This window comes from Sorex araneus, chromosome 11 (assembly GCF_027595985.1).
Source record: "Sorex araneus isolate mSorAra2 chromosome 11, mSorAra2.pri, whole genome shotgun sequence".
Classification (NCBI taxonomy): domain Eukaryota; kingdom Metazoa; phylum Chordata; class Mammalia; order Eulipotyphla; family Soricidae; genus Sorex; species Sorex araneus.
In genome coordinates, this window is record NC_073312.1 from 8,262,673 (window position 1) to 8,288,033 (window position 25,361).

General features: G+C 63.2%; 1 protein-coding gene and 1 pseudogene across 2 annotated transcripts in view; one reads left to right on the forward strand and one right to left on the reverse strand.

Moving 5' to 3' along the window:
• The first annotated feature begins 899 nt into the window (after positions 1-899).
• On the forward strand, positions 900-2,933 carry LOC129399402 (60S ribosomal protein L9-like; annotated as a pseudogene).
• Positions 2,934-7,388: 4,455 nt separating this feature from the next.
• The window catches only part of GRK5 (G protein-coupled receptor kinase 5), a 140,029-nt gene continuing 122,056 nt past the window's right edge, over positions 7,389-25,361 (reverse strand). Inside the window, exons 5-16 of one of the 2 annotated variants that reach the window (XM_055119541.1) lie at positions 23,149-23,249; positions 21,140-21,232; positions 16,710-16,773; positions 16,226-16,366; positions 14,380-14,570; positions 12,278-12,315; positions 10,562-10,651; positions 9,987-10,195; positions 8,885-9,022; positions 8,493-8,630; positions 8,156-8,287; positions 7,389-7,913 (exon numbers count right to left, since the gene is read on the reverse strand). In XM_055119541.1, coding sequence (XP_054975516.1) covers positions 7,815-7,913; positions 8,156-8,287; positions 8,493-8,630; positions 8,885-9,022; positions 9,987-10,195; positions 10,562-10,651; positions 12,278-12,315; positions 14,380-14,570; positions 16,226-16,366; positions 16,710-16,773; positions 21,140-21,232; positions 23,149-23,249 — 1,434 coding nt within the window. In that variant the 3' untranslated portion in view covers positions 7,389-7,814. Of the gene's footprint in view, positions 7,914-8,155; positions 8,288-8,492; positions 8,631-8,884; positions 9,023-9,986; positions 10,196-10,561; positions 10,652-12,277; positions 12,316-14,379; positions 14,571-16,225; positions 16,367-16,709; positions 16,774-21,139; positions 21,237-23,148; positions 23,250-25,361 lie in introns of those variants that run through there. The other variant, XM_055119543.1, reaches the window with a different exon arrangement.

A 25,361-nucleotide genomic window follows, 5' to 3' on the forward strand; every position in this document is an offset into this window, starting at 1 on the left:
GGAAGGAAGGAAGGAAGGAAGGAAGGAAGGAAGGAAGGAAGGAAGGAAGGAAGGAAGGAAGGAAGGAAGGAAGGAAGGAAAAGAAAGCAAAGCTCTGTGTGGCAAATGTTAAACATACGAAAGCTGAGGAAAGTGTCACAAGCCTGTCCCCTAGTGTCAAACACCCGTGACCAGTTGGGTGGTATTTATAACCCACGTTGCTCCCAGCTCCCCTTCCAGCTCGAAGGGGAGCAAAAGCTTTGAAGCAAAAGCAAGGCATGGTACCGTTTCGTCCATAAATAACTCAATACTTCTGAAAGACAACTGAAAAACCCCATAGTCACTTGATTTTCCCATTTCCAGTGCAGATGTTCCGTGGGCCAGGCTCACTGGCCGGGAAGGTCTCCCTTTCCCTGCAGAATCGCCGGCCTGCTTTTGTCACCATCAATTGGTTGCACAAATGCGGGTCTATTTCTGGACCGTCTGTACTGTCCCACGTGTCTGTTATCTCGAGAATGCCAGAGGTGGGCGATCAGTCAGACAACCGCTTTGGAGTAAGTCCCAGAGGGGTTGTGCCGGCCCCCAACTTCATTGCGATCCTGCACTGTTTCGGTTATTTGAAGGAGATTGTGTTTTTCTAGTGGATGATCAATTGATATGAAACTTCTTCTGGGGCTTGGCTCTGCACTATGTGAGATTGATATTCAATCTGGAGACAACTGACATCCAGATAACACTGAGTTTCCCAATTCACAAGCACGAATCTTTTTTTTTCCTTTTAATTTTTATTAAGATACTGTGATTTACAAACTTGTTCATAATAGAGTTGGTTTAAGTATACAATGTTCCAACACCCGTCCCATGACCAGTGCCCCCCTCCCTCCACCCATGTCCCCAAATTCCCTCCTACCCCACGCTTATCCCCTTGGCAGGATATACTAGGAAATTTATTTCATATTACTGTGCGTGAATATTTTTTATGTCCCTTAATTTATTTCAAGCAACCTTTTAGTTTTAGTGTTGTGGCATTCTGCAAGCTGGGGGGTCCCATCGATCTCTAAGTATTTAACTTTTTTTTAAAAAAAACTGGGGGTCCCCAGGGATTTGAACTCATGACCCTGTGTGTGCTAGGCAGGTGCTCTGAACCCTGCACTGCCCCCCTCAGCCCTGCACTGTGCATATTTGATAAAGAGGACGATTATTTGGTGATGGCTTACAAGGCCTCAGATAATGTCTCTGATTGCAGCACTTCATTTTTTTTCCTCTCACAAAATTAAAAATCTTGATGAAAAATTTTGCTCATCACAACATGACCGCTCTTGGCCGCATCTACTGCGAGGATGAAGACCACCCTCAGCGACCGGACCGCCGACATTCCCAAGGACGTGGGCATCTCCCTCAAGGGCCACACGGAAGAGCCCTCGAGGCCTGAGGAGGGGCTTCACCGTATCAACGAGGGGCTCAGCCTCCTCGGCAAGAAGAGGAAGAGGCTCCGGGTTGACGAATGAGGTGGGGGGAATCGAACGGGACCGGCGACGGTCCGCACCATCTGCAGTCACGTGTGGAACATGATCGGGGGGTCACACTGGGCCCCCGCTACAGGGTGAGACCTGGGTCTGCCCACTTCCCTATCAACGTGGTTATTCGGGAGAACGGGTCGCTCGTTGAAATCCGAAATTCCTTGGATGAATAATATATCCGCAGGGTTCGTGTGAGGTCAGGCGTTGCTTGTTCTGTCTCTCAGGCCCAGAAAGATGAGTTGATTCTTTTTTTCTTTTCTTTTTGGGTCACACCCAGCGATGCTCAGGGGTTACTCCTGGCTTTGCACTCAAGAATTACTCTTGGCAGTGCTTGGGGGACCATATGGGATGCCGGGGATCGAACCCGGGTCGGCCGCGTGCAAGGCAAACGCCCTCCCCGCTGTGCTATCACTCCGGCCCCAAGATGAGTTGATTCTTGAAGGAGATGACAATGAACTTGTATCAAACTCAGCTGCTTTGATTCAGCAAGCCACGACAGTGGAAACCAAGGAAACCCGAAAGTTTGGGGATGGTGTCTGCGTTTCTGAAAAGGGAACTGGGCTGCAGGCTGACGAATAAGATCCAAGATCTCTGCCTACAGAAAGCAGAATACACAGGATGACTCTTCACACCTGTTTGTGATAATGAGACGCAATGGAACTCTATGACTACCAAAACAACAACAACAACAACAACAACAAACCAAACCAAAACATAAAAACAGCATAACCACTTGTTTTGCAGCAGAATGTATGGATAATGGCAATAAACAGGATACGGAGCAGGGGCAGAGCTGCAGCTGACAGCATCCCGTTGACCCTGCACGCTCGGGCGGCAGGGAGCTGCCACTCCCCAGCCCTTAGGGACGGTCCCCTTCTCCCTTCTCAGCCCTTGGCAACATGCCCCAGGCCTCCTTATACCCACTGCATCCTCGGATGGGAGCTTTAGAGATGCTTTTAGAATCTTGGTTTTGGAGTTTAGGCCCTTCCTGCCTGCCTACCTGCCCGTCTGCCTTCCTTCCTTCCCTCCCTCCATGCTGGGAATCGAACCCGGGTCTGGTGTGTGCAAGACAAGTGCGGGAGCCGCTGTGCTCTCCTTCCCTGGAATGATGATCTAGAACATGTACATGTCGTGTTGCTGGGTCTCACCCGTGCACCTGGAAAACGGTTTTGATTCCAAGAATCCCCCTTTGTCCCTGGGTGTTCTGGAGAGAGAGTTTGTTCCCCAAACTGCCTCCCAACCCCCAGCCTGGGCACAGCCCCCAAGATGCCCCGATGCCCCAAGACAAGGCCAGACACAGCCCCTCCGATGTAGCCCTCCTGGGGCCCACGGGTGCCCCCGCGTGTCGGTCAGCTTCCCTGCTTCTCTCCCCGATCCAGGCCCACCCCAGCCCAGCCGGCCTGGCCTGCACCCCTTGGAAACAGGCTTGCCCGGGGGCCGAGGGGATCTTCTCTCTCTACTCAGGGCTGGGGAGTGTCCAGCCTCACGCTACACTGGTCCCGTGAAATCATGGTGTCCGGGCCCAGTGGTGCCGGGTGGACACAGTGCTCCTGTCAGCAGCCCGGGACCCGGGGCCCCTGGCCCGTGTCGTGTGGCCCTTGCAGGCCATCCCAAATACTGAGAGTTGCTAACGCTGAGCTGGGGCTGAGGCTGGACCATGAACTGGGACATGGTGGCACCAGGCAGCAGGTGCCGGGGACACTGCTGAGAGGGGGCGCAGTCTGTGCAGGAGGGCGTGACCCATGCGGGTGGATGGGGTCCTGCGGGGCCAGGTTTGGGGTGCAGAGGCTGAGGGAGGGGCCTGTCCCTGCACCACGGCCTCAGGCTCTTGAGCACGCAGGGGACACCGGGGTCCGCTCAGCCCGTGTCTGCTGGGGTCACCCAGCTGGAGCACTCCCTGGCTCTGGAACAAGGGCCTGGCGGAACTGAGGTGGGTGCAGGCATCCCCTACCCTGCAGGGCTGGGTCTGGGCCACTGGCAGCCTTGAGGACGGGGCCATCGGAGGGGGGCCAGCACCATGGAAATGTCACCGTGAGCTCAAGGGACTACCCTTGGTGGCTGTTCAAGCACAGAGGAAACAAAGGCCTGAACAGGAGAGACAGTGGTTCCCAGGGAGGGATTTATTTCTCTCAGAACAACAGCAGCAAGGGGCTCGAGCATAGCAGCACGCCACAGAGTGGAGGGGACAGATGCAGAGCGGCAGCGGGCACCTCGGGCCCCCCCCACCCCGGCACAGCCAATGCTTCTGTGTTAACACAGACGGCCAAAGTGCCCTCCTGCAGAGCTACTACACACCCACCAGCGTGAGGATGAGGGGAGGATGCGGGGAGGATGCGGGGAGGATGTGGGGAGGATGCGGGGAGGATGCGGGGAGGATGCGGGGAGGATGCGGGGAGAATGTGGGAGGATGCGGGGAGGATGCGGGGAGGATACGGGAGGATGAGGGGAGGATGCGGGGAGAATGTGGAGGGATGCGGGGAGGATGCGGGGAGGATGCGGGGAGGATACGGGGAGGATGCGGGGAGGATGCGGGGAGATGCTTCCATTTCTCCCTGGGAGGCGTCTTTCCCTCCCGAGAGCTCCCCTGCAGACTGCAGAGGGTGGTGGGCTCTGGTGCTGAGTCCCGAGACTGGAGCCTGGAAACAGGCCCTGGGGTGGGGGGGTGCCGGCCAGTGAGTTCTTGGCTTGTGGCTCAGGGTGTGGCTGGACCCTGCACCAGCACCAGCACAAGGCCGGGAGGTCTGGCCTTGCAGAAAGGGGCTGGAGCCGCACAGGAGCGGAGGGGGTGTCCCGGCGGGCTGGAGTGCACAGTAGGCCGAGAGGGGAGTCCCGGTCTCCCTGACGGTGCTTCCACTTCGTCTCGGGGGGTCCTGTAGCCCCGGCACTGCGTCCTGCTGGGAGATTCGGCCGCGCTGCCTTGGCAGGGCACGAGCACGCGTGCCGTCCTCTGGGGAAGGGCCTGCTGGGGTATGGCTGCTGGTGACGGGCACAGCGGGGAGGCCTGGGGAGGCCCCTGCCTTACCCTGGCAGCCGCCCCTCCTGGAGAGGAGAGCGGAGACCCTCTGCCAGGCCCCGCCTCTCCCACACCCTGCGTCTCCTCTCCGTCCACTTCCTGTCTTGGCCTCGCCTCGCAGAGGGGAAGGAGGAAGCTCTTTCCTTCCCCGTGCAAAAACATCTCCATAGGGGCCTGAGCCATGATCCAGCGGGGAGGGCACTTGCCTTGCACGCGGCTGGCCCGGGTTCGATCCCCAGCACCCCATATGGTCCTCCGGGGCCCACCAGGAGAGATTCTTGAGCACCAAGCCAGGAGTGAGCCCTGAGCAAGGCTGCTTTCCAAAGCGCAGCTTAGCGAACGGGCGGGCGTGGCTGTGCGGGGACCCAACACTGTCCCAGGGCGGCATGACCGGTGGGAGCGGGGGAGGGGGGGAACTGGACAGTGACTCTGGTCACTCAGGACCCAGAGGGGTCACAGGCGCCCCAGGAGCCGAACCTTGGTGCCCGTGACCCCCAGCCCCAGCCGGCCGCGGAGACTGTCCTGCTCCCCTGGACCTGCACCCCGGGCGGCAGGGGGACAGAGGCCACGTCTCAGCACCGCCCGGGATGCCACATGCCCGGGGAGCGGCCAGAACAGCGCCCAAAAACCGTCCTGCTCTCCAATCAGAGGGCGGGGTGTGGCTCGGTGGAAGCATGGAGGACTGCAGGGAGGAGGCCCTGGGTCCATCCCCGCACACATGCACACTCACACACACACATGCACACTTACACACACGTGCACACGCACGCACTCATACACACACCCACGCAGATACCTCCCCACATTCATACACCCACACACATACCCACACACTCATGCATTCAGACACCCACACACTCACATATTCATACACCCATTCACACACACACACACACACACACACTCATGCATGCAGTCAGATACCCACACACACCTACACACACATATTATACACCCATTCACACTCCCAGACCCCCGTTCACATACACATGCTCACACACACACTCACACATACATACACACGCTCATACATACACACCCACATGTTCTCACATACACATGCTCACGCTCATACATGCTCACACACACTCACACACGTATATGCTCATACATTCTCACATGTCCACACACCCACATGCTCACATGTTCACACATGCTTGCACACATGCTCACACACACACTCACATATGCACACACATTCTCTCATGTGTACATACCCATATGCTCACACTCATACATGCTCACATTTTCTCATATGTACACACACCCACATGCTCACATACTCACACACACTCACACATATGTGCACACATTCTCTCATATGTATACACACCGATGTGCTCACACACACATTCACACTCACACATACATGCACACAAACATGCTCTCACACATGTACACACATACCTACATGGTCTCACACACACACACACACACGCTCACACACATGCACACATACCCCGCCGGGCAGGGAGCACTGGGCACTGGGCTTTGCGCTGTCTCTGAAGGACCAGTCACAAACCCCAGTTCCTTCCTGCACTCACACCTCAGAGTGGGCGGGGGGCAGGCAGAGGCCAGGGTCCCCTGCAGCCCCAGGACTGGGGCCGGGCACTGGGCTGACCTGCCTGTGTCCCCCAGGGTCAGGCCCCAGACATACCTTGAGGTGGGCAGTGACCCTCCCTCTCTGGAACCTTCTGTCCGCACACAAGGCTTTTAAAGAAGCAGGTTCCGGGAGCCCCTCTGAGCCGGGGCTCACACTGGGGTGCCGCTCGGGACGAGAGAGGGCTGAGCTGGTGCCCAGGGACAGGGCGGGGGGGCCGGCGGCTCCCCAGGACAGGGCCACCATGCTCAAAAGGCCCGGGGACCCCTAGTCTGGCCAAACCCGCCAGGGGCTCCGTGGGCCTGAGCCTTGGGGGACCCCCATGAGAACGGGCCCTGGCTCCCGTCCCGGGAACGACCATGAATTTGCTTGGTGGCTTGGTATGTCCTCGGGCACCCCGGGGGGCAGAGTCGACCCCAGGGGCCATGGGTCAGTGCAGTGAGCCCTGCCAGACCCAGCGACCCGGGCCAGCAAGGGGGCCTGCCTGGGTCCGGGGGCTGTCCCGCTCAGACTCCCCCAGGAGGTGCCGAGGCAGGCTGGCCGGCCCAATCTGCTTCTCACAGAGAACGAAGGGGCCAGAGAGGGAGGGCAGGAAGGACAGTGGCCGTGCAAGCGCCGACCCGGGCTGGACGGACCCCCAGCACCCCATAAGGTCCTCTGAGCCACACAGGAGAGACCCCTGGGTGCAGAGCCAGGAGTAGGCCCTGAGCACTCCCAAAACCGAGAGAGTGAGAGCGAGAGAGCGAGAGAGAGACAGAGAGAGAGAGAGAGAGTGTGCAAGTGAGTGCACAGAACCTTCCAGAAGGGGAGCAAGTGAATGCACAGAACCTTCCAGAAGGAGAGCAAGTGAGTGCACAGAACCTTCCAGAAGGGGAGCAAGTGAATGCACAGAACCTTCCAGAAGGAGAGCGAGTGAGTGCACAGAGCCTTCCAGAAGGAGAGCGAGTGAGTGCACAGAACCTTCCAGAAGGAGAGCGAGTGAGTGCACAGAACCTTCCAGAAGGAGAGCGAGTGCACAGAACCTTCCAGAAGGAGAGCGAGTGAGCCTTCCAGAAGGAGAGCGAGTTGAGTGCACAGAACCTTCCAGAAGGAGAGCGAGTGAGTGCACAGAACCTTCCAGAAGGAGAGTGAGTGAATGCGCAGAACCTTCCAGAAGGAGAGCGAGTCAGGTCCACGACCCCACAGGGCACCCCCAGCCCAGGAGCAACAGTGGATTCGGGGCTCACAGGGGGTGGCGGGGCGGGGGTTGGGGCGCCCCTCCACGGTGAAACGTGAGTCATTTTCCTCATTTAATAGAAACATTTTCTCATTGAGGCGCGGCAAGTCCCGAGTCACATTGTGAGTTGTCCCCTCCCCCGCCCCCGCAAAGGTCTGAAAACACATGGCTTAGCAGTGGCTACACAGAAAATATACACCCTGGCAGTCTTTCATTTAAATACAAATATACAAAATGTAAACTGAGACAATAGAGAAATTTACAAAACTTTTCTTTAAAAATAATAAAGACGAAAGTCAGTTCTAGTTAGGATGCTGTGAAAACGCGTGCAAGTCGTATCCGGCGGGGCCGTATTGCGAGGGTCCGGAGGCCGCCGCCGGGGGAGCCGCCCTGAGCTGAGTCTCTTGGAGAAGGCTGGACGCTGGACGGCGGAGGGGACGCCCCGATTCCCCCGGGCCGGCGCCCGCTGTCAGGCCCGCGCGGGCACTAGCTGCTCCCAGCGGAGTTGGCGCGCACGTGGTTGGAATGTATGTGGTGGTTGAAACTGGCCTTGGAGTTGGTCGAGCTCTTGGAATTGTTCGGGTGCTGGGGGAGAGCGAGAGAAAGCAACTGAGTCCCTGCAGGGCCGGCTCGGGGGTCCCCACACCCCCCGACCTCTGACCCCAGCCCCAGAGCCGCCCTGACCCCAGCTCCTCCTGCACACGGAGACTGTGAAAGGGGCAGGCCCAGGGTCCTGGGGGGTCTGCATGCCAACGGCCAGGCCTCCGCACCCGTTTCCCAGAGCCCCGGGGTGGGAGGGGGGCAGGAGCCACGGGCCAGGGGCTCACCTGCCGCTTGAAGAGCCTCTGCAGTAGCCCCCTCCTGGGGGGGTCCGGGGGGCGGCTCCTGTTCAGGTCGGGCGAGAGGGCACCGCTGGGCCCGAACACGTTCAGCTCCTTGAAGCACTCCGTCTCAATCATCTGTGGGCGGGGGCGCGGCGTGAGACCCCCCCCAGCCCACCCCTGCAACCCGGGCTGGCCTCCCCGCTCAGCCGAGCCTCCCGGCCTGGTGCCCCCATCCTGGTGTCCTTCATCCTGATGTTCCCGGGTCCCGGCGTCCCGCCCTCTGGAACCCCCCCTCCCGGTGCACCCCCCCCTCCCGGCAGCCCCCCGCGGCCCCGCGCACCTCGCTCTGCCAGGGGATGGACACGGAGCCGGTGGAGAACTTGGAGTAGAAGTCATCGTCCGTGTGGTCCAGGTTGACGCCCTTCACGGTGGAGAACTGCTCGATGTCCAGCACGTCCTTGCAGTACACGGCCCGGGGCTGCGGGGCAGGACGTCAGCCCCGCCCTGGCCGCCGCCCGGAGCCCTTCCCAGAGCCCCCCGAGCCGGCACGGGCAGGAAGGAGCCCTGTGGGGGTTCCCCAGCCCCCCTCCCCTGGCAGCTGGTGCCGGGCCCCCCGCTGGGGCTCTGGGGGGGGGGCTCCGGGCAGAGGGTAGGGGTTCCCCCCCCAACGCTGCGGGGCGGGGGACAAGGCCCCACAGGCGGAGGAGCCCCCGGCACCGAGGGGACACTCACATCGGGGACGAACGGGGGGTCCAACATCCCCGCTTCCAGGCGCTTGAAGTTGACGCTCCTGAAGAAGGGGTGTCTCCTCACCTCGGCGGGCCCCTCCTCCCGGCACCCCAGCCGCTGCTTGGGGTCTTTGGTGAGCAGCTGTGGGGAGGGTCCATGAGGGGCGGCAGCTCCCACCCCCCACGAACCCCTCTCCCAGCCGCCCCCCTGCAGCCCCCCGCCACGGCTGCCCTCAGCCCTGCTGCTCCCCACTGAGGTGGGGGGTGGGACAGGGGCCGCCCCTCGGGGTCTGGGGAAGGCAGCGGGCAGGGGAGTGGACACAGGGGGAGCAGCTTGGGCGGAGCAGGTGGACGCCATGGGGCAGAGGGGAGTGGGTTGGGGCTCGGGCCAGGCTCCTTGGGTGGGGACCGTGGGGGCGGGGTCCCCGTCCCAGCCTTGCTCGTGGCGTCTGCGGGGTCAGGGCACAGAGGAAGCCCGAGAACAGAAGCGCCGACCCCCTCCGGCCATTTGTGTGAGGGTGGAGCCGGTCACAGGCGCAGAGGGACAGGTTGGGGGGGGGGGACATGGGTCTGACACTGTCCCCACAAACCAGGTACCCCCCTGCCACTCCTCTCCCATGGTGGCCACCAGGGGGCAGCAGGAACAGCAGTGCCTCTGGCCTGGAGCCCCAAAGCCACAGAGATGGGGGGACCCTCTGCCTGTTCCACGGGACGGACAGGACGCGGCCGAGCACCTCTGGCTCCTCCTGCACCCCCATCTCAAACCCCCCGGGCACCCTGACTCTCAGTCACCACCTGGCAGACCTGAGGGCTGGGTGAGAGTCTCCCTCGTCCCCTTGGCCGGGAGCGAGTGTGGATCCTGCGTCCGGCCCCTCCACCCTCGGTGCCCTGAAGCCCAGTTCCTGGGCCTCTGCCCCGTCACCCCCACCCCACAGCTCCCGGCCCGGGTGGGGGCAGGTCCGAGGGGCGAGGAGGCCCCAGGAGCCGCAGGGGCAGGAAGTGACCGTCTGCCCACACGGGGGCCGGCCAGGAGGGGGTCCCGGCTGTCCCCAGGGCGGCCTGAAGCTGGTGCCCGAGGGGTCGGGGGTCGGGGCCCCGGGACGCACCATTTTGCAGATGGACTTGGCCTCCTCGGAGAACTTGCTAGAATAGGCCTCCTCGGTGTCCAGCACGCGGCGGTCCACCTCCTCCCGCCGCACCTTCTCCTTGCGGCCGCGGAAGGGCGACTGGCCCTCAATCATCTCGTAGATGAGGCAGCCCAGGCCCCAGTAGTCGGGGCTCAGCCCGTACCGCTGGTTGTTCAGGACCTCTGGGGCTGGGGGCGGAGGGCGGCAGGGAGCCGTGAGACAGGGCGGGACAGCCGCTCCCGCCACCTCACAGGCCTGCGCCCAGGGCGGCATCCGCAGGCTCGGAGAATCAGGGCAGGGCCTCTGTCACTGCGAGCTCCTGCTCCCCACCTGCCCTAAGTACCACACCGCCTCCAGGGAGCCCGCCACACGGCCGACAGTGTCCACACTCGCCCGTGTAGCCCACAGTGTCCACTCACCCGTGTAGCCCACGGTGTCCACACCCACCCATGTAGCCCAGTGTCCACACCCACCCGTGTAGCCCATGGTGTCCACACCCCCCGTGTAGCCCACGGTGTCCACACCCACCCATGTAGCCCAGTGTCCACACTCACCCATGTAGCCCACGGTGCCCACGCGGCCCCGGATCAAGTCTCCTTCCGGGATCTTCACGGCCAGGCCCAGGTCAGAGATCCGGATGTGGCCTGGGGGTGGGGGGTGGTCAGAGATCTTGGCTCCACCCTGGCACATCTGTGCCCCCCACCCCGGGCAGGTCCTGACTTGTCCTGGGGCCCCCTGCCTGCCGGGGTGACTGGGAGACCTCGGGGGAGACAGACGCGAGGAGCACTGACTCTCAGAGGCACAGAGGCGCCCGAGGCGGGGAGACGCCGGCCCCTCGCTGACTCAGGGGCTGCTCCGAGGGAGAGGGAGAGACCCCCGTGTGCCCCGACCTCCATCTGAGGGGGACTCTGAGGTGGGCCCTGGCCTTTGGGCCCATCAGGCTGCTCCTAGGAGAAGGGAAAACGGGGCCGTGGAGCCCCGAGAGGGGAGTGGGACCATCCAGAATGGGCCCCAGGAGGGGACACGGGAGGACCAGCTCTGTCTCAGCCTGAGGCTCCCCCGGAGGGTCATGGCCAGAGCAGGCCCTGCAGGACGGGACACACCACAGGCCAGCTCACACACGACACATGGACATGTGCACACATTCACACATGCACATACACATACTTGCACACACCGCACATTCACACACGTGCAGCACACGCACATGTACTTACATGCACATACAAACACATGCATGCTGCACATTCACGCACATGCAACACATGCATACACATGCAGTACATTCACACACACACCATGAACATGTGCACAAAGCACACATTTGCACATGCATGCAACCCTATGAACATGTGCACATTCACACGCATGGATACAGACCCATGAACAGGCCACACTTGCATATACACACAAGCACATACACACACGAACTCACTAAGCACATCCACAAATATGTATGCACACATGTACATTCTCACACATGCACACACACAAGTACATGCCACACATTTACAATCACACATGCACACCCAGGAACACATACTGCAGATTCACACATGTACGTATACCCATGCACACACAAACATGTGCACACACACGCACACATACGCACGAAAAGACCCAGGCACTGGACTGGGGTTTCTTACACACAGCAGGGAGGGCGCTGGCCTTGCACGGGGCTGACCTGGGTTAGATCTCCGGCACCCCACACGGTCCCCTGAATCTCACCAGGAGTGATCCCTGAGCACAGAGCCGGGAGTCATCCCTGAGCACTGCCAGGTGTGGTTTTGACCAAATAAACACCACATTCACACATGGACACACAGCGCACACTTGTGTGCACATCTGCACACAGAGGCACACAGAAACGACGTGCACACAAATGTACACACACGTACATGTGTGCACACACACGAGAAGCTCCGAGTGGAGCCGTGCGGATCCCGTCACCTCTGGCCGGGGTCTGCGCTGTGGCCTCTGAAAGGTTCTTGCTAGAACCTTGCCCCCCCTATCCGTGTCCCCCGGGAAAGGGCACGGCACAGCCCCCGCTCCTCTTCCCGTCCAGGGAGGGGGCACTGCAGCGGGCAGGCTCCCGGCCTCTCAGCCTGCAGACCGCTCTGTTCTGGCAAGAGGAGCCTCCCCGCGCCCGCTGCTTCCCGGGACCCTGTGACACTGGCGAAGGCAGCGACCCCCGCCCCCCGACCGCCATCCCCCCCGCCGGGCCCCTGGGCCTCTGATTCGACAGTCGCACACCGCCGCTCCTGACTCACCATAATCGTCTAACAGGATGTTCTCGGGCTTGAGGTCCCTGGGAGGAAAGAGGACAGCCGTGAGACCTGGCACGCACATCGGGGGGCGCCCCCGGGCCCAGTGCCGCGCCCCGCCTGCGCCCTCCTGGCGCGAGCCGTCTGGCCTCGATCTGGGTCAAGAGTCCTGGGCTCATTTCTCTGCTTTCGGTAATTTAAAACAAATGCTGCCGGTTGCCGCAGGCCTTTTCCCAAGCCTGGAGAGGGCTGAGACGGGGGTCAGGTGGGGGCCGAGGAGACGAGGGAGGATGGGGGGGGGGGGATGGCTGGCCCCGGGCTCGGGAAGGAGGAGACAGACCAGGGCTGGGAGTGCGGTGACCGGGACCCGAGAATGGGACGCAGGGCTGCCGGGGTGAGGACGGCGACCCCCAGGAGAAAGGGCCTCTGGGGAGCGGGCCCTGGGCTGGAGCACAGTGCCCCCTGCCGCCCCCGCTGCCCGGAACTGCAGCCTGGGAAAGAGCACTGCCAGCTGAGCACAGCCCCCCACTGGGAGCACGTCCCCTCCCGAGGGGCAGGTGGACATCGTCTCCGGGATATGGGCGCAGCCTATAGGTGGCACGTGCAGCTGGCCAGGCACACGGCAAACTCTGCACCTGGACCCCGGCCACGGCCACGGCCACGGCTCCGTGTGTTTAAGTGGAGGCGCGGTCCCTGTCGGGCGGGGCTCAGACTTGGTACTTGGTACTTGGTACTTGGCTGCTTTTGCTTCAAGCCCTGGCATGTGTCTGCTGCGGCAACAATCCCACGCGAGGCAGGAGCCATCGTGACGACCAACAGTGACAGCCGGGGGTGCCGGTGCTGGGCGTGAGGGGGGCCCTGGGGTTCTCGTCCTCCCGCCCCGAGCAGCTGTAGCTTGGGGGTCCCCCAAGTTTTTCAGGTGAAAGGCTACGGAGCGGAGCTTCTCTTTGTCGTTATTCCTGGCTTTCTTTCAATCTGGTGGGGAATTTTTTTGACTCTCCTCACTCGAATGACAAAAGGCTGAGACTGGCTGCCCAGACGCTCCCAGCCAGAGTCTGCATGGGGCGGGCGGCTGCGTGGGTGAGCGGGGCCGTGGGCCGGCACGTTGGGGCTCCCCCCGCCCCCGCCCACGAGCAGTGTCCACGAGCTCCATTTCCAGCCGTCCAGCCTGACCCCTGCGGGCCGTCCCCTCCAGCTGCCCCTTCTCACTAGGTCTCGAGTCTCCCCTCCCCAGTCCCCGCCGTGAGAAAGCGCCGAGTTCTGGGAGACGCGCAGCCACTGCCCAGTGCCCACCAAGGAGAGTGGACGGGAGGACCCAGGCGGGCGGGCAGGGCCGCGTGGCCACAGGAAACAGCCAGCTGGGCACATATCACAGGGCTCAGCCCCGAGAGCTCGGTCTGGTGGGGCCTCGGGGTCATCGGGGCCACCCCCAGGGGTGCTTGGGCTCAAACGCGGGGCCCTGCCAGGCACCTGCTTCAAAAGAAATGGAAAATAAACCATATATGGGTCCAGCGACATCTTTCAGGACCAAGTGAAAAGCTTCAAGGCACAAGATACGCCACCTGGGGGCCGGGGGGGGATAGCACAGCAGGTAGGGCGTTTGCCTTGCATGCGGCCGACCCGGGTTCGAATCCCAGCATCCCATATGGTCCCCTGAGCACCGCCAGGAGTAATTCCTGAGTGCAGAGCCAGGAGTGACCCCTGAGCATTGCCGGGTGTGACCCAAAAAGAAAAAAAAAATGATACGCCACATGGTGGCGCCCTCCCAACGGACGGGAACTGCAGTGGGGGGCTTCCTGGGTGGCGCCCAGGTGTGGGGTCCACTCAGCTCGGGGGCAGCTCGAGGCCAGGAAATCACGGAGCCCAGCCCCGGCGCCTGCCCGCAGCCTGCCTGCTGGCTGGTGTGGCCCAGGAAGGCGAAGACCCCCAGGCCTGGGGGTCTGGAGGAACAGGAGGGACCCGGGGCCGACTGACCACCGCTTGAGAGTCCCCCCTCCACAGTGCTCTACTCGGTCGACTTCAAAATGCCAACCTTGGCTCCTGTTCGCCCCGACGGACCCCCCCACACCCGCCGACAGCGGGGCCCGGGGTGGGCTGCCCCCGCCCACCTGTACACGGTGTTCTCGCGGTGCAGGTCCTCCAGGCCGCACAAGATCTCGGCCGCGTAGAAGAGCGCGCGCTCCTCCTCGAAGCCGGGGGTGCCCATGTTGTAGATGTGGAACTTGAGGTCGCCCCCGTTCATGATGGTCAGGACCAGGCACAGCGCGTCCTTGGTCTCGTAGGCATAAGCCAGGTTGACCTGGGGGCACGGCGGGGGCGGGAGGTTGGCGGTGCCCTGACTCGGGCCGTGCGGGTGGGGGGGCTGGGGGGCCGGACAGCCCCAGGCTCACCCCTGGGCGTCCTGGGTTTGATCCCAGCATCGCTCGGGGGTCACCCCTGGGAAAACACCCCCTCGGCCTCGCTGGCCCGTCCAGGACAGCTGAGTCCGGGGGGCCTCGGGCTGCAGCCCCAGTGCCCGGGGGTGGGCAGGGAGAGGCGCGTCGCGGGGGCGCAGGGCACAGCTCGGCAGAGACCATCGGCTCGCAGGGGCAGGACACGCCCGGGCCACTGGCCCAGCCCAGAGCAGCACCAGATCTGTGCTGAGGGGGCGCCCCCCCCCGCCAGGTGGGGGGGGGACGGCAGGAGCTGGGGGGAGGGGGGACGCCGGGCAGTGCCAGGATACCCACTCTGGGTGCGGCACCCGGGAACTGGCGGCAGCACGGGCCACGCTGGGCCCGGTCCTGGCACAGAGCAGAAGGGCCCTGTCTGGGGAGCGGGGATGGGTACCCCCCACCCCTGCCCAGGGGGTCTGGAGAAGGCCAGCAGCTCCCCAAGGGGACCCCGCCAGGGCCGTGGGGAGCTGGCAGCGTGGAGCGGGGGCTGGGCTCACACAGTCCAGGGCGTAGGGCTGGAGCAGAGGACAGCAGGGAGGGCATGCCTGGCACACGGCCAGCCCGGGTTTGACCCCCAGCAGCCCAGAAGGTTCCTGTAAGCCTCAAGGGGTGCTGGGTGCAAGCCCCTGAGTGTGGCCCTAATGAGCCCTGTCAGGAGTGACCCCCTGAGCACTGCTGGGTGTGGCTAAAAGTAAAAAAAGTGGGGGGGCTGGAGCAATAGCACAGCCGGTAGGTAGGGCGTTTGCCTTGCACTCGGCCGACCCGGGTTCAATTCCCAGCATCCCATATGGTCCCCCAGCACCGCCAGGAATAATTCCTGAGTGCAGAGTCAGGAGTAACCCCTGAGCACTGTTGGGTGTGACCCAAAAAGACACACACACAAAAAAGACCAAAATACACGTGGTCCAGGGCCACCTGGGGCTGCTGCTGGCCTCGCCCGCTGCCCCCAGCAGGCTTCCCTTCCCCCTGCAGCCCCCAGGGCACCTGCTGACCCCGGGCATGACGGCAGTGCCAGGTGTGCGGGTGGACACCGCTGCGGGTACCTGGAGAGCGTCTGGGGATGGGGATGCAGGCAGGACCCCAGGACTATGGCAGTGGGCGGCCCCAGGCTCGAAGAAGCTTCGCTGGAAGGGAAGCCCCCAGCCCCATCCCCACGTGGGGCAGCGGTCGGACCCCCTCTCGGCTCTGAGGCTGAAGAGTCCCCCGCAGGATGGGGGGTGCGGGGACTCTCTCCCCAGGGACAAGCGGCAGAGACGCTGGACTTGAGGACAGTCACACGCAGCCCTGCTGCCCGGCCTCCCGCAGCGGGGGTGTAAGGGGGGGACACACAGGGAAGTGGCCCCCACCCCCACCCCACGGGGCCCTCAGTGAGCCCCCAGAGTGTCACCCAGAGGCTGCGAGAGGGGGTTCGTGGCAGAGCCCACCCCTCAGGAGACACGGGGGCACCCCGCTGGCTCTGACCGCCTCCCCAGGGCCCCCCTGAGCGCCGTCCACCCCCCAGGGCCCTGCGCTGGCCACGTACCACGAACCGGCTGTTGACCCGCTCTAGGATCTGCTTCTCGTTGAGGGCCATGGACTCGCCCTTCCGCTTCTTGATGCGCTTCTTCTCCAGCCGCTTGCAGGCGTACATCTTGCCCGTGGCGCGCACCTGGCAGGCGCAGACCTGGGGGCAGGGGGGGCGCGTGAGGGCGAGAGGCGCCCCGTCCACTGCTCGGCCCCGCGCACGGACACGCCTCAAGGACCCGGCCGCCCCGGGCTTCGCCCGCCAGACCCGGCCAGGGCCCCGGGGGACCCCACTCCTGCAGGGGCCGAGGCGGGAAGGACCGACTGTCCCGCAGGGGCACCCCGACTGACTGCCCCCACCCCCACCTCCCCACCAGCCGCCGCTTACCAGGGGGGCAGGCTGCACCCTCCCTCCTCTCCACCAGGGGGCGCAACGCAACAACGCGCCATGGGGTAGGGGACACTGGGCAGGGCAGTGGGGGGGGGGGGCGACGCTCACTCACCTCCCCAAAGCCCCCTTTGCCAAGCACTCGGTATTGCCTGAAAGTGTTTTTGGTCACTGGTTGCCTGCGGGGAAAAGAAACGCGAGAATCTTGGTCTCCCGGTGACAAGCGGCTGAAGGCCGCCAGGTAGAGGCTGGGGGCCCGTGGGGGTCTCCCTCCGTCTCCCTGCGTCCTCTAGCGCCTGGGGTCCCTCGAAGAAGGACAGGGAGAGGCTGCTGCGTGTCTCCGCCACCGGGGCGGGTCATTCTGCCTTCCCGCCCCGGGGGCTCGCCCTGCCTCTCCCGTGCTGTCTGCCCAGTGCCCCCGTGGCTGACCCACACAGCCACCGGCCAGCCCAGGCCAGCGGCACAGGCGAGGGGGCTCCCAGGCAAACATCTGGACACATCAGGCTGCAGCTGTCTGGGCTGCTCACTGCTGGGCCGGCAGGCCGAGAATATCAGCTCCCCCGGATTGACTGGCACGGAATGGATGGGCCCAAGTCAGCTATTTACACACACACACACACACACACACACACACACACACACACACACACACACACACACGCTCGCGCGCCCGTCAGGCTGCTGACATCGCCGTCTCAGAACTCACACGCCTCTCCCTCCCTCTCCCCTCCCTCCTCTCCCCTCCCTCTCCCCCTCCCCCTCTTCCTCCTTCCCTCAGCTCTTCCCTCTTTCCCTCTCCCTCCCTCTCCGCTCCCCCTCTCCCTCCCTCCCTTTCCCCCTCCCCCTCTTCCTCCTTCCCTCAGCTCTTCCCTCTTTCCCTCTCCCTCCCTCTCCCCTCCCTCTCCCCCTCTTCCTCCTTCCCTCAGCTCTTCCCTCTTTCCCTCTCCCTCCCTCTCCCCTCCCCCTCTCCCTCCCTCCCTCTCCCCCTCCCCCTCTTCCTCCTTCCCTCAGCTCTTCCCTCTCTCTCCCTCTCCGTGCTTTCTCCCCCTCTCTTCCTCCCTCTTCCCCTCTCCCCCTCCCTCTTCCCTCCTCTCCCCTCCCTCCTCTTCCTCCCCTCCCCTGTGTCCGTGCTATTAACTAGGCATCAGGTGTACGGCCTGCCAGGCCCGCAGAGCTCTGCACACGGAACGGAAAAGTTTGTCCCGGGTCACCTCTGCCCGTGTCCTCACCCCACCTCCCCACGCTGCTCACGGCCACCGACTCTGCTCCTCGGTTCTCGGGGTTTGGGTTTTGGTTTTCGGTTTGTTTGTCTGTTTGGGGGCCACGCCCTGTGGTGCTCAGGACTCTCTCCTGGCTCTGGGCTCTGGGCTCACTCTGGGGGGCTCGGGGACCAAACCCCAGGCTGGCTGCGTGCAAGACAAGCGCCCTCCCCACTGTCCCACCCCGCGTCCCCCCACCCGCTACCCGCTGCTGGAGTGACTTCAGACCCCACACTGCCGAGAGGGCCCGCAGGACCTGCCGCAGGGGTCTGGCTGACATCACCAGCCTGGCATCCCGGGGTCCCGTCCCCCCGGCTCCCTCCCTTTAAAAGGCTCAATAAACACCCACTGCGCAGGCATGTGATCAAACATGCACACACACACACACACAGTCACAGACACACACACATAGATATAGACACACATACATACACTCACAGTCACACAGACATACACACACACACACACACACATACCAGACACACATATACAAATACACACAGTCACAGACAGTCTCTCTCTCTCTCACACACACACAGAGTCACAGACACACACACATACATATAGACACACATACATATATTCACAGTCACACAGACACACACACGCACACCAGAAACACATATACAAATATACATAGAGACACACTCTCTCTCTCACACACACACAGAGTCACAGACACACACACTTACATATAGACACACATACATACATTCACAGTCACACAGACACACACACGCACACCAGACACACATATACAAATACACACAGAGACACAGACTCTCTCTCTCTCTCTCTCTCTCTCTCTCTCTCTCTCTCACACACACACACACACACACACACACACACGCAGGTCTCAGCAACACCCTACAATGCTGGCACAAGCAAAGCAGGTCCTGTGGACCCAGATAGTCCTTGAGCGTCTGCGTCCCGGGGGCAGTTCCCTGTGGCGTCAAGTCTCTGCTTCCGAAGGCCAGGCTGGCAGGGGGCTCACTCTGCCGCCCACCCACCTGTGGCTGCCCCCTCCCGGGCACCTGTCCCAGAGGGCGGGACCTGGGGCACCCCCGTGTCCCTGCCCTCTGCTCGGCCCCCAGCCCCGAGCCCCCCATGCTTTCACCCCCCTCTCGGCCGCGGAACCGCTCCCCGCCGGCCCGGGGTCTCGGGGCTCTGCGGGCACCATGCCCGCCCAGGGAGGCGTCGGCCGACCGAGAAGGGCCGGGCCCCGCCCGCGGGCGGAAGGGCACCGCCGGCGTCGGAAATCACGTTTTCCGCGCACGCCCCGTCCCCGGAGTCTGGGCCCGCTGCCCGTCTGGGCCGCCTGGGCTCTGACTCACGCCCTTTCCTGCCCGCTCCCTGGGAAGCGGCCACCCTGCCGGCCCGCCGGGGACCTGCCCGCCGCCCGCCCTCCGCACGCGGCCCGGCAGCGCGGCCCAGGGCTGCCCCGGAAACCACATGAAGGCGGCCGGGCTGGCAGTTTACGATACACACGGAACAAACAGGCGGCCCTCGGCCGCAGAGCCCCTTGCCGGGGGAACGCGTGTAATACAATTTCCCAGGAATTCCTCGGTTAACCTTGGGAGGGGGAAAATAATCCCTTAATATTTCAGCTGTACAGCCCGGGCAGGCCACGGTCTGGTGGGGGGTGGGGGAGGGGGAGAGGGGTCGCTACAGGGGCAGCAGGCCGGGACCCTCTGGGGGCCAAGGCTGATGCTGCTTGGGGCAGAGCCCAGGGCCCACTCAGGTCAAGTCCCCTGCTCTGTCCGGCCACTCCACACGCTAGGTATGGCCAAGCTGAATGAGCCAGCGGTGACAGCTAAAGAGTTCCAGGAGACTCGGAGCACTAGGTAGGTCCAGGAGGAGGAACTGAGTGACTCTGGGCTCAGGTCCCAACCTCCCCAGCCCATGCTGTGTGACCCAGGGCTGATTTATCAACCTCTCTGGGCCTTGCATCTTCAGAAAGATGCAGATGCTGAAAAGCCTATGGCCTTAGGGCACGGCTGTGTGTGCCCGATAGCATTAGAACTCGAGAACCAAAGGGTGGTTCTCCTACACTCACCCCTACACTCAAGCTGGCGACAGCGTCCTCAAGACTTTGCCTTCAGGCAGGAGGCTGTGGGTTTGACCCCCAGTGCCCCCACAAGAGATCCTGGCAGTGCTTCTGAGACCCCCCCGCACTGAAAGTGACTCTAGTTGTAGCACGGCTGTGCGTGAGCCCCACACTCCCTGGCGAGCCCCCCAGCTAAAGTTGGCACTTTGGGCCAGAGAGAACACGGGGTCAGCCACGCCTGTGTCAGTCCCTAGCGCTGCAGGGCACCAGGAGTGATCCCCGAGCACAGAGCCGGGAGTAGGGCCTGAGCCCCTGAGAAGGGGCTGTGGGGCCGCTGCGTGCACATGAGGGGGTCTCGTGCATGTGGGCACGCGCCGTCATGTGTGTCAGCAGCAGGCAGCTCTCTGGGACGCCCAGTAACCCCACAGCACGAGGACGGTGGGTCTTTGAGTCGCTCCAGCCCTGCGGAAGCTGCAGATGGACTTTCCCATATGGACTTTCACCCCCCCCAAAACGGAAAGCACACGCACACACATGCAGGCACATGGGTGCACACACATACAGGCGTGCACACGGGTATATGCGCACACAGGCAGGCACGTGGGCATATGCACACACATGCAGGCACACGGGCACGTGCACATACAGGCACGCACATGGGCACCGCACACATAGGCACGCACACAGGCATGTACACACAGGCACACACTCAGGCAGGCACATGCACATATAGGCTCACATATGGGCACATGCACACGGGCAGACACATCGGCACAACGGACATACAGTCATGCACGGGGACATACAAGCACGCACATGGGCATACGCATGCATAGGCAGGCACATGCACATATAGGCACACATATGGGCACATGCACACACAAGTAGGCACACGGGCACACACAGACACGTAGATTGGCACATGCACATACAGGCATGCACATGGGTACACGTACATACTGACACGCACACGGGCACACTCACAGGCATAAGCACATGCCTGAATGCACACTGGCACACGCACATATAGGTACACACACAGGCACACACTGACACACAAATGGGAACATACATGGAAACACACTGGCACATACAGACACGCACTGGCTCACATGGGCACACTGACACATACAGGCACACACACGGGCACGCAATGACACGCACACAGGGACACACAGGCACACAAGCACACGAGCAGTACACGGGCACGCACGGCACTGCCGCGAGCACAGCGCTCACCTCTCCAGCCACTTCCACTGCAGGAAGCGGTCGAAGTACATGCTGAGCAGGTACTCCCGGAACGGCTCGCCCCGCAGGTAGTCGTGCACGGACCTGGCTCGGAGGGAACAGGCAGGTCATCGGCCCTGCCCTGCGGGACGGGCAGGGCGTGAGCCCCAGCCCAGGGGGCCCGCCTCCCTGATGGGGGCCACCTAGACGGGCCTCCTCGCGCCCTTGTCGGGGTCACAGAGGACCTGGCAGCCGCCGGTGAGTGAACGCACACGGAAAAGTGGCTTCCGGCGGGCGCATGAGTCCGGGGGGTCGCAGGGGCAGGAGTTCAGAAATCCCCCACCCCAGGGGACAGCTAGGAGCTGGCGGCTGGCTCTGGTGTGGGCCAAGGTCACTGCTGGCAAGGTAGACACACCAAATAAACCATCCAGGACCTGGGCTCGGCGGGCAGGGAGGCCCCAAAGAAGGGGTCTCCAGCAGACCGAGAGGGCAGCGTGCGGTGCCCAGGCCCAACGCTCGGCACTGCGGCCGGAGGGGACACGTGGGGCGTGTCCTCCAAACCTGAAACAGAACGGCCGGCCCCGCAGGCCCAGTCCTCCCCACCCCGCCCCCAGCACTGGGCGCTGGCTTCCTGGGGCTCCGTGCAGGCAGGCGGGGTCCCCACGGCACCCCAGCACTGCCGGGCAGGCGGCTGCAGCAACCGGACTGAACTCAGGGCAAGGAGTGGCTGCTGGGTGTGTGGGGCGGGGGGGGGGGGGGTAGGGGGGAGGCGTCCAGCTGCCTGGGGCGCACATGTGACACCCGGCTGTCTCCCAACTCATCAGCTTGCTGCCTCCGGGCAAGGTGGGTATGATGGAGGAGGCAGCTCAGGTGGGTGTGATGGAGGAGGCAGCCCAGGTGGGTGTGATGGCGGAGGAGCCCCAGGTGGGTGTGATGGAGGAGGCGGCCCAGGTGGGTGTGATGGAGGAGGGGACCCAGGTGGGGTGTGATGGAGGAGGCAGCCCAGGTGGGTGTGATGGAGGAGGCGGCCCAGGTGGGTGTGATGGAGGAGGAGCCCCAGGTGGGTGTGATGGAGGAGGCGGCCCAGGTGGGTGTGATGGAGGAGGCAGCCCAGGTGGGTGTGATGGAGGAGGGGACCCAGGTGGGTGTGATGGAGGAGGCAGCCCAGGTGGGTGTGATGGAGGAGGGGACCCAGGTGGGTGCAATGGAGGAGGCAGCCCAGGTGGGTGTGATGGAGGAGGGGACCCAGGTGGGTGCAATGGAGGAGGCAGCCCAGGTGGGTGTGATGGAGGAGGGGACCCAGGTGGCTGTGATGGAGGAGGCAGCCCAGGTGGGTGTGATGGAGGAGGGGACCCAGGTGGGTGCGATGGAGGAGGCGGCCCAGGTGGGTGCGATGGAGGAGGGGACCCAGGTGGGGTGTGATGGAGGAGGCAGCCCAGGTGGGTGTGATGGAGGAGGGGACCCAGGTGGGTATGATGGAGGAGGCGGCCCAGGTGGGTGCGATGGAGGAGGCAGCCCAGGTGAGGTGTGATGGAGGAGGCAGCCCAGGTGGGTGCAATGGAGGAGGCAGCCCAGGTGGGTGTGATGGAGGAGGGGACCCAGGTGGGTGCGATGGAGGAGGCGGCCCAGGTGGGTGTGATGGAGGAGGGGACCCAGGTGGCTGTGATGGAGGAGGCGGCCCAGGTGGGTGCAATGGAGGAGGCGGCCCAGGTGGGTGTGATGGAGGAGGCAGCCCAGGTGGGTGTGACGGAGGAGGAGCCCCAGGTGGGTGTGATGGAGGAGGCGGCCCAGGTGGGTGTGATGGAGGAGGCGGCCCAGGCACGGCTAGTCTGACGGAGGAGGCCCCAGGCGTGCCCGGGCAGCCACAGGCTGCTGGCTGGTGGGGATCCGGAGGCCGGGGAAGGATCCAAACCACCTGGCGGGCCCGGGAGCCGCCGCTGTCATCGCCCTTTGAAGCGTGTTTCCCTTGGCCGCGGGGCCCGTCTGCTGCCGGGCGCGGGCCGGGGGCACCAGGCACTTACTGGGCGCAGGCTGAGAACACTTCCTTGCAGGGTCTCTGGAGGAGCCGCTCTTCCGTCTGCGAGGCCAGGTCCTGGCCCACTTGTGCAATGAAAACGGGGGACTGGCGGGAGGCAGAGAAAAGGGGGTTAGTGGGCAGGGGGCGGGCACACGGCCTCTGCCCCCTGGCAGGTGGCAAAGGAGCCCAGACCCGGGCTGACCCCAGCCCCCGCCTTCACGGCCCTCAGCTGCGCACACGGACATGCCGGCGGCCCCCCGGGGCCCCTCCCAGCCTCCCGGGTCCCGAGGCTGCTCGGGGGACACGGGTTGCCCCCGGCCAGCCTCAGGGCCTGTGCCAGAGGGTCTGGAGCGGGAAGGGGAGGCACGGGGGTGCAGCCTTGCTGGGGGTGGCTGGTCTCGGGGGCCTGGGGGCCCGACCAAGGAAGCAGGTCGGGACGGCATCTCTCCAGAGTGGCCCCTGGGCTGGGGGCCCGGGGCAGTTCCGGGGGGTAGGACAGCCTGTAGGGCGCTCGCCTTGCGCGTGGCTGAGCCGGGTTCAATCTGCAGCGTCCAGCTGGTCCCCAGCCACGGCCAGGAGTAATTCATGAGCACAGAGGCCAGAGAAACCCTGAGCATCACTGGGTGTGGCCCAAAAACCCAATTAGCTTTTTTTTTCTCTTGCTTTTTTTTAAAGGGCAGCTCCGAGTTTCTGCGTGGACACTGGGGCAGGGCCCCTGCCAACTCCCCACACCCCCTCTGCCAGCTATTACCTCTCCAGCTGGTCCTGGGGCGGGGGGGGGGGGTTCATAAGGGATAATTGGGAAACTCGCTGGGAGCGGGCTCAGAGAGACGGGGCATGACACGTCTTTCTCCCTAAGACACGCAAGTACGGAACGCTGCTTTCTCTCCCGGCCAAGGAAACGGGGCTGTGGGCTGAGACCTCGGCAAGCACCGCGGGGGGCGCGGGGGTCAGCAAAGGGGTGAAGCAGCAGAGGGAACCTGGCAGGACGCAAGGAAGGAAACAGAGGCTCTGTGTCTTATTCTCCACCTCCTGGATGCTCCTTCCTTCCTCCTTCCCTCCCTCCCTTTCTTCCTCACTTTTCTCCTCCCTTCCTCCCTCCCTTCCTTCCTCTCTTCCTTCTCTCCCCCTTCTCTTCCTTCTTTCTTCCCTTCTCTTTTTCATTCTTCCCAACTTCCTCCTTTCCTTTTCCTCTCTTCCTTCCCTCCTTTTCTTTCTTTCCTAACTCCCGTCCTTCCTCCTCTTTTCTTCCTTCCTCCCTTCCTCTCTCCCCTCCTCCCCTCGGTCACCAGATGGTGCTCTCCGCTAGCTCCAGCCTGCCGCCCGCCTTTAGGTCCCTTTCTCACACTCAGCTCTTGGGACGCTGCTTCCAAGGGCTGGGGGGCGGGGTGGGGGGGAGGGGGCGGCACGTGTACTGGGGAAGATAAGTACGCCATGCTAGGCACCACCACAGACGCCCCACTTCCTGATGGTCCGGTCACTGGAGCCCACCACCTGGTCAGGCTTTCTGTGCCCCGCTGGGCTCGAAAGTCCACCCTGTGACTCTGCGGCCGATTCCTGGGGCAGCTTAAGGCAGCGGGGCCTGTCCTGGCTGTGTGTGTCTGAGAAGGGGCTTGGTGTTCCCTGAGGCCTGTGGGGCTCTCAACCCAGCCATCTCCTCCTGGACCTGGCCTCTCAGCTGGCGGCATCAGTCCCCTCCCGGCACACACACACACACACACACACACAGTACCCTCCCAACACACACACACACACACACACACACATACACAGAGTACCCTCCCGACACACACACACACAGAGTACCCTCCCGACACACACACACACAGAGTACCCTCCCGACACACACACACACAGAGTACCCTCCCGACACACACACACACACACACAGAGTACCCTCCCGACACACACACACACACAGAGTACCCTCCCGACACACACACACACACAGAGTACCCTCCCGACACACACACACAGTACTCTCCTCACACACACACACACACACACACACACACACACAGTACCCTCCCGACATACACTCTCTCTCAGCTGGCGGCATCAGTCCCCTCCCGACACACACACACACACACACACACACACACACATACACATGCGAGGCCCAGGCCCTGAAGGGGCCGGAAGGGCGAACCTGTGGTCCCTCCCCCGCGCACCAGCTTCCCAGCTTCCCCCGGGCCCAACCCACTCTGCACAGGTTCT